Below are 9,164 nucleotides of genomic sequence, written 5' to 3'. Positions count from 1 at the left end.
ACAAAACTTGCTTTCATTCTCTTAAGAAAATTTCAGTATACTACTCAGTCTGCTATAATTGTAATGACAATATGGAAGCACCAGCATCTGGAAAACAACTCACCAGTCTACCAATCAACCACATTTTGACCTAATAGGATAGAAGGTCATCCATTTCAGAGGTACTCAGAAGTTTGTTACTATCTATCTCGAACAAGGATCCCTGATACAGAACTGAAAGGAACAGCTACCTGCAACTAGAATGATCCACATCCTTGGTAGGAACTGTATCTCATGAGAAAATATGAAATTGCTTTGAGAAAGCTGAAAAGTGTACTCAAAATACAAATGCTACAGCTTATAGCACTTCTATTACTAATAGAGGAGACGAGTCAATGGAAAAAGGTATAATCAGACCAAACTAAAAAGTTTCTCATTATAACTCACTTCCGCTGGACATGCAAGTCTGAACAGTATATGTTACATGAGCTGCAGTACCTAGCACCATAGGTCTTAACATTTGGCCATATCTAGCTAAAAAGGAACTTCTCCCAGCTCCTTCTCCCATTTGACTTCTGCAGTTCTTCAGTCTATGTATACACACAAGTCCAGTTAGTTGTTCAAGGAGGAAAGTCACTGGAGTCTTAATTTCTGAAAAGCTGCTTAGAAAATTGCTTCAGCCCTACTGCATCCTGAAACTAGTCAAGAACAGTTGTAAGACTGCTTAACTGCGTTTCAATGCTACCTCTTAACCTCCTACAATGGCTGTATTGTAGCCAGCAATATTAATACAAGCATAACATGTTTAATTGTCCAGTCCAAAAATGGAGTTGGTTTTAATCCACGCCATCTGTTTGTCTTTGGCCACAGACCTTAAACTAGCTCACTGGACTGTAATAGCTCATACACAAATTACAGTTAAACATTAAAAACATATCTATTCCCTTGTATAGTTCAGATCCTTTTACAGCTTTCAAGGCACCTGAGATCACGCCTTTGGAGAACTCATTAGCTCAAGGGTACTCCTGCATCAGAAATACTTCCAAGAATTAATTTTTCAACATTTCCAAGCAGCCAGCTTTCCAGATGGTGGGTTTCCCAGATCAGAATTAGTCACAGTAAAAGTTGTGTTTTCACATGAACTGAATAAAGTCTTACTTCATCCATTTCATACTCTGAAACACTCGAGGTAAGTACAAGCTGGCAAGTGTGAAAAATGCAACTACAAAAATAGGCTTTTTATAGTTCATGAATGCAGCTATAATACCAGAGCCACAGTTGAGTCCCATCCAGGAAAAAAACCACTCTTCTACATCTAACAGTTTCAAGTGTTCCAAAAGCCAACTCCCACTGTTGAGCACATAAGAACCAGGACAAGGCTACCACAGGACCAGACAGAACAGTTTCAAGCCAGTATTGTATAATCACAAAGCAGAAACAGGCAGCTATAACCTGCACCTACAGTAACTCCCAAACAGTCTTCAGGGCTAGTTTCAGTTAGCTTGGAAGCAACAAATAGGTTTCTTAGGAGTAAAGTTTTACACCAGGGAAGAAAAGGCTTTTGGGTCAAGCCTAGTAGAGAAGCTCATAGTCGATCATGGAAGGACCTCAAAGGGGAAACATTGAGTCTTCATCAAGAGTCAGGTACTCAAGTGTTACTTAGAATGTTTAGGGTTAACCACTTCATCCTTAGCTTGAAGGTCAACTGTCACTAACCCGAACGCGAAGCAGACTTCACAGTACTGCAATGACCCTGCTTAGAAAAAGTAACACTTTTTTTTAACACAAAATTCAAAGGCTTGCTTTCTACAACATGAGCCATTCAGTGGTATATTCTGAGCACTTGAAATGAACCACTCAAAGGCCAACTCTTTACCTTTCTTTTACTCAAAGATGCTGTAGGCTAAGAAGCAACCAGCTATAAATCATAACCATAAAGAAAGTAAAGCGAGTCAAAGATCAGCAGCATATACCCATTTGAAATGCTGCATCAAGTTAGGAATACAATTAAGATACCTCTTTAACCACTTCTAGGAACCACCTCCAGTAATTAGAACAAAGGAATAACAACCTATACAGGTACAGTTTAGACTAGAACAACCTAGCATAGCTTTGGAGGATTTGCAGCAGTGGCCAGTGAAGGCAGCTAGGAAATACTGAAGTTGAGTGAGCAACTCAATTCTAGCTTCCCGCAACATAAGATTATAAAAGACATCTCCCACACTTAAGAAACACCTTTGACTCCATGTAGTACATAAAGCAAATCCTCCCTCTATTCAACTCCTCCGTATCAACCTGCAAATTAAAATTCTCTTGTATTCTAGATAAGGCTAGCTTGTCAGAAACCTGAGGACAGTACCAGCAGAACCACTCATCTTCAAGGCCAGCCTACAAGCCTTTCCTTTCTTCCGAAAAGTGCACTGCATCAACAGAAGAGACTACTTCCAGGCCCCACGAAAGAAAGGCTAGTCCAACAGAATGTGAACTCTAACACCCTAGTTCAAAATGTTCTATTTAACAATAGCTTCTGAGGCATCTCTGCACCACATCACCCTTCCAGATGAAGTGGCAGTCTTCAGTGACCTAATAAGTTCAGTGAACCAGAACTACCATTTCCACTCTTACAGTTTAGCCAGCTATGTCTGGAACTTTTATAGGAGAATGTCAATTGTTCTCTTCACAGCTACCAGGAGCTCAACACTTAAACATGACTATTTCTACTATGAAATAAATTCTAAATAACTCTTGTGGTCAGATTCCCAACAGAGAACCACAACACACCAAAGGAACAAGGCGTAACGAACGCCATACATAGGCCTACTTGTTCAGAGAGCCCATTTAGACCTCTTTGAGGTCTAGTGGAAGGAAGTGTAGTTCACTAGACCAGTTGCTTTGGGACAAAAGCATCTTTAGATTTTTTCCGCCCCGACCACCCACATCAAATGGTCCTGACCTATAAGCTTTTTTTAATACAATGCTTAACCAAAGGGATACCCGTTTGGCTTGGCAGCTTCAATTCTTACTGAATGAAGCTGCCACTAGCATTCACACGCTGTACCTACTCAGCTTTCAAAATCAGTCTTTCATATGAACAAAACCTGGGAAGTCTTTCACCCCCACCTATAGTGACAGGAAGCTTCAGTCCTATATGACCAATGAGTGCCATAGGAAATAAGGACATCTGGAATCTTTAACAACTGTATTCTGGTGCTCCACAGCAGAGGTGGAAGATTTGTTTTAAGCCCAGGAGAAATGGCTGCTTTAACTACTTTGGCTTTCTATTTAAGAAAGGGAGTGTTGTCTCTACCCTGTAGTGCCATTTTCTTAAGCCCACCTTCAAATCAAAAGCTAGGTATCTTCAGATAAGCTGAAATGGAACAGTAGGGGGCTCAAGCCTTTAAAATGACAGTCTCTGTAAAACGTGCAAACTGTACCTCTAACAGTTATCCCATGCAAGACGCTGGCCTTCAACAGCAAAACTAAGCAGACTGCTTAGTCAGCTGCAACCCTTCCTAAGCAGTACTAGGGATGGTTCCCTAACAGGCCAGCAGTGGGCTCATGTCTTCACATCAGAGGTTTATGGGTTACCAGCAAACACATTTGCTTTGTGAAATACCATAGCTGAACTGGAAGGGGTAGGGTATTTTACACTGGATACTAACACTAAGTTATACTTTTATTCTTTCCACACAGATGAAAACCCTCTATTCCAGTATGACAAGCTTATTAATACTCACTTTTGGCTCTGAGAACTATACTATCATTACTGAATAGCTAACATTTGCACTAATCCTGAGGTAGTGTTAATAAGCTTCCTGTTTATATTCCATAATCAGCTACATCAACTAATAAAGCTTCTACAGTTAAGAACTGGAACAATGAACCACTATTGAAAAGACAGCAGTGACAATTGATAAAGCCTGCTCCAACAAAACTGATCACAAAACCCTTAAGATATGTAGGCCACTTCCAGAAAAAAAATCTCAAGTTGAACTAGATTTAGCTTGTGCTTACTCATAAGACAGTACCATGGCAACAAGTAAATAGACTAAGGACTTTCCACAAAACCATAATTAGTCTCCTATGAGTTAAAGCAAGCTTCTGAAGTCTAAAAGCTACAGAAGAATGTTCTTACACTTCAAATTTGGCAATTATGGTAAAAACAAACTAGCTCATTATGTCACTTCTGTTTAATAAAGTGTCTTCAAGAGCTACACCATAGTTAAATAGTAATACCTCTTAGAGGCTGTTATATGTATGCTTGACCTGGTACTGTTAGATTAGTAGAACCTTAACACCCTCTAAAGTCATTTCACATGACAGTTATGCACATAGAGCCTTTCTAGTATTAACACTATACACTTATCAGATCAAAAGCCCTAAAGTTTTTGAATGTCCATGGCAAGGCTGAATTCTGCATTACCAGTTTTCAGTCACATCAATTACTGAAGTTGAAATCACTCTTCAGAGAGCAGCAACAGATACTAGTTTGTGCAGCCTGCACGAGTAGGAAACATGATAACCAGAAGCTTTAGCCACTAGTAGACAGTTGTCAGTGCATAGAAACCAATTGTTACGGGGCCAATACTAAGATTTAAGAGGTGCATATTTAAGCATTTCAGAGCAAGCACCAGACTATCAGAACAGTGCACAGAACACTAGTGTCCAAGTACAAAATGCAGTTCCAAATATGGAATATTGAGTTGTCATCAGGAAGCCAGTCTCTGTTGTCATCAAAAACAGCCACTCTGAAACATCTCCACTGACAGGAGACCACCAAGTAAATTATTTTTGCCTTCTGTTAGAAGAGCAATCCAGATTCCAAGTCTTTACCAGAGATTCGCCCCCCCACTGCCTTTCAGTTTGCACTTGGGACAGTTCTGTAGTCATCAGAGAAAAAAAAACCAGAGTCCCAAGTCTAGTAGCTAGTAAAGCTGTGAGGATTGTCTAACTATTCTAGAGGACAAAACTTCAGATTCATTGTATCCATGGTGCTTTTACAGTAAATAAGCCTTTAAAACTTAGGTGACAAATTAAAATGTTCCACAATACTTCTTTAGTATCTAAGAAAGCTAAATATCTTGTGTAACAGACTGTCACTGGATTAAGAGATGCGACAGGTCAAGTAGGAGTAGCAACACAGCATGTAAAAACCTCACCTGCAATCTGCTCTTCTGTCAGCTGATCAGCCTGCAATAAAAGAGAATATCATTATAGTTGCAGCAAAAGTTCAAGGCAAAATAAGACAGACTTGTAGAGGCCTCTGAATATGGTAGCTGCTCTTCAGGACTTATCTGTAGCATTCTGAAATAGTTCTAACTAACACAGCTCAAAAGTCATCAGGATTGCTTGCTAAGTAAGCACTGGCAGCCTATCCTCATTTCCTGACCCTGCAATATCTGGTACACCCAAGTAATGGATTACCATGTGTATCAATCAATTACCCAAGCAACACTAGCAAACTCAAGGCACACAGGTCCCTCTAGACTGGTTTTAAAAACCTCATTAACACAGCAGACTACTGGTAGTAGTACTTTGATAAAACTAGCCTCAGCTTTAACACTAAACACTTTAGGTCTAAGTAATGCGGCAGTAACCCCCAAATCCCAAATTTGAGGCAGACTAGTCTCTTGTAAGTTACAATGCTAGAATTAGAAAATATACTCTTCTCTAGAATTAAATCATGAAGCTTCATGCCCAAGACCTGGCTGTAAAAAACAGTCCATATAATCAGTACTAGCAGCTTCAGCCCAAACCGGTAATTAATGCATTTGTCATATGGCTGTCTAGACTTTTTTCAGACCATTGTCTACAGACTCAAGTAGCATAAGGTAGTTTACAGGGCCACTAGAGAAAGGCTCAGTGGTGTAAGACATAATTTCTGTATCAGTTGGGTAAGCCCCAGTTTATACATCATTTTGCTCTATCACTGAACAGTTTTGAATCAGCTGGATTTGACAGCAATAAAAAAACCTCAGTCTTCAAGGCCAAACCCAAAATGGACTTCACTCTTGAAAGAACACAAAGGTGTTTGAGGACTGTAGAAATACTTTCCCTAGGTTTTCAAGTCAGCTGATTCCTCAAATAGATTCTGGATAGCTTCAGTTGAGTTGCAGTAACAAGGCCATACATTTCCTTCAAGGAAGCTCCTTGAACTCTTTACCCCATAGTACTCTACCCAAGAGCCAAAAAAACCCTTTAAAATACAGAAAAGATACTCACTGCCTAAGTTCAACACCACTTTTTCAGTTTTGTTCCTATTGTGACCATTCCAGCAACAACCTTTTTATAATTACTGCAATATTGACAGTTAGAAACATTTTCAGTCATTAGCTGTGCCCACAAAGGTGTCTCTATACATTAGCCATCTGCCAATGAAATACTTAAAAACTGACAGGTGGTATATATACCTTTTTCTACTTGACTCATTTCCATTTGAATTACATTTCTATATTGCATACAAACTTAGAAGTTAGCAGCTTCTAGGTATTCTTCCTGTAATGGAAGTGAAATTAGCTGCTCAAGCAACCATACAAGAGCTAAACCTGCTTACAAAAAAGTACGCATACAATACAGCAACAAGCCAAGATAAAGGCCACAATCAGCGACTTCTCAGACTGCCTGTGGCTCACCTACTCTAAGAATCAAGACCACACTACCAAGCAACTTCTAAAAGAGCAGCCAACAGGTATTTGCAGCTATCGGCTCCACTTGTTCCAACTTCAGCAGCTGTAGGAAGTATTCCCATTCAAGTTCAAATTTTTGCTTAAAAAAAAATGAGATAGTCTAGGGTGGCAGCAACACCACTGAGAACATCACCAATTCAACGTTAGGCTTTGAAGATGGAAGCATTCTGCTGGTCACTTAACAGAAGCCTAACAGATTTTTGCTTGTCTGGAGTGTATCATTAACACAGACAGACTCATACCTTTGCATGCTATTTAAATTTTTATTGCTCGAGTGAAGAGAATGATGCACTACATTTCTGTAGGATATTTATATCCACAGAAAGCTGCAGATCATATTTAAGTAGCAAGAACCTAGTTTATTTAGGTCAATACTTACGGGTTACCAAGTTGAGTCACACACTGTTTTATATAAACAGTTTTCTATAAAGACATGACATTAAGCAGCGTTTAAGCTGCTAAGTGTTCCCAAACTCTTCCTCTCTAACACTTCCAGCAACTTAAAACATCCTATACCCACTAACCATAAATTTGGATAAGCTTTGTCAGAACCTGTAAGAGGTACAGTGTTTGAGGAGAGCACGAAGCTTATTAGAAGCCGCAGGTATATGGCAGTTGAAAGATAAGCTAGGAGACGGGGCAAGGTTGAACAAACACCATCTGTACTCTGCAGTGCTAGGCTCTGCAGGGACTGCTGCGCAACAGCAGTAAAAGGCGGAGCCAGCAAGCCTGCCAGATCACTCCCTCCCATGCCACTCAGGTGGAGGCGATCAGCCCCAATCCATGCATGCCAGTGACAGGCCACTGTGGTCTTCCTAGAGGGGCCTTCAGGATTTCTTTGTCTTGAATTTAAGCTAGATACTGTCACATGTATGGTGCATGAGTATGCACGCCTTCAGTAACACAACCCAACTTTAGAAACAAAACAGTTAAATGACAACTGTAACATGCCTATGCTGAAGTTTTGACTTGTCCCTTACTATAGCCAAGATCCACCTGAAAACCTCCTTTGATGAAGTCAAGGAACCCCTAAGAGCTTTGACACGGCATTTTCCGATTCACATTGCAGCACTTTCATTTACACTGCAGTAGCTCCCATCCCCCCACCCCCAGATGATGTTGAGGGTCTGACAAATGAATCTGAGCCTCCTAGAAAAGAAGGGGAGCTGGTGTGCGTGCAGCGGTTTCAGTGGCACATGCAGCCTCTAGAGGTAGTGTTTCATTAGTCGTAGCTGCTATACAGCAGTTTGGAAGATCCTCAACAGAGCTGACTAACACTGCCTGATAGAGAGCTATCAGCAAATCACAGAACAGATGACACTGTTCCCCTGCAAGACTTGGCATTTTGGTATACTTCACAGGTGTTAGATCTGATTGGACAGTTCTGTTCTATCAAGATTAACTGAAGAACAAGAACTAGACAGCCTAGCATATAAGGGCTGAAATTACACTTACAGTAGGTTAGATTATTTTGGGAGCAAAGCATTCTGCTTTATCTAGCATGTGCAGTATTGGACAACATACATTCACAGGTTTAGCCAGTCTGGTCTGTCAGGATGAACTATAACCACATTCAAAGTGTCACTGTGCCTCCTGGACACACCCATTTTTATATAGACCTTGCTTGAAGATACTCCATTTTTGGTTCTGTACAGATGATGACTAAAAGCAGTAAGAGTCTTTTGCTGCTCGATTCACTGCTTTTTTCCTTTATAGATGGTTTGCTGTATAGGTTCACAATTCAAGCAAAAGAACAAATTGAGGCTTCTGTTTCACTGATTTCTTTGCCCAGAGAGAGCACTTCAAAAAAACCTTAATTTTAAGTACCCATCGTTCACATTAGACATGGCGAGTTGATAGCGATCTGATTCCTTAAAACCATGTAATGAATGAAAAGGCAATTCCACTATACTGCATCTTCTCTTAATGCAGAGATAGTATTAAGTGGTTATTGGTGTTGCTTTTGCGACAGAATTGTTCCTTTTCGTACGTGTTTCAGTATCCGCTTGTTTTAGTTAAAAAATTGAACTCATATCCTTTAGACCGAATTTGAAACAATTCTCCAATTCCACAAAATGTGTTCTATTTCGACAGTTGATTAAAAACCTAAACAAACGTATTGCTAGGAAAAATAAATCGTGCTTGATCAAGAAAACGCAGGACTGTCCACCGCAACGACCAAAACGGGAAGCCAAAACTGTTAAAAAACAAATCCCTTGTTCAATAGAGCCACCGACAGCAAGGCGTTATCATGAAATCGGCAGGGGAGAGCGGCTCCAACGTGAGCTGACAACAGGTCTAGCAAAGAGGGAGATGGTGCAGTGAGGCAGCCTGCCCCTCATCATCATGCTGCTCAGAAGCTGCAGGGCTCCGCATTGCATTATTACCAGGCGCAACACACCTCGCTAGCGAGCCAGACATCTTAAGCGCCCGCAGCAGCCGTTGCCGCGCCGCTGGCTCCCCAGCCCCATTCAGCCGCACACGCCGGCTTGCTGGGGT

The 9,164-nt window shown here is 40.7% G+C and overlaps 1 protein-coding gene across 1 annotated transcript in view; it reads right to left on the bottom strand.

Moving 5' to 3' along the window:
* CALM2 (calmodulin 2 (phosphorylase kinase, delta)) overlaps nucleotides 1-9,164 on the bottom strand; it is a 19,560-nt gene that overhangs the window by 4,005 nt on the left and 6,391 nt on the right. The window contains exon 2 of the mRNA XM_009320923.1: nucleotides 5,139-5,169. Within this exon, the coding sequence (XP_009319198.1) occupies nucleotides 5,139-5,169 (31 nt within the window). The remainder of the gene's footprint in view (nucleotides 1-5,138; nucleotides 5,170-9,164) is intronic.

The sequence above is a fragment of the Pygoscelis adeliae genome, unplaced genomic scaffold (assembly GCF_000699105.1).
Source record: "Pygoscelis adeliae isolate BGI_AS28 unplaced genomic scaffold, ASM69910v1 Scaffold233, whole genome shotgun sequence".
NCBI classification, from domain to species: domain Eukaryota; kingdom Metazoa; phylum Chordata; class Aves; order Sphenisciformes; family Spheniscidae; genus Pygoscelis; species Pygoscelis adeliae.
The sequence above is the reverse complement of the archived record's forward strand: the minus strand, read 5'-3'. Positions and strand labels throughout refer to the sequence as shown.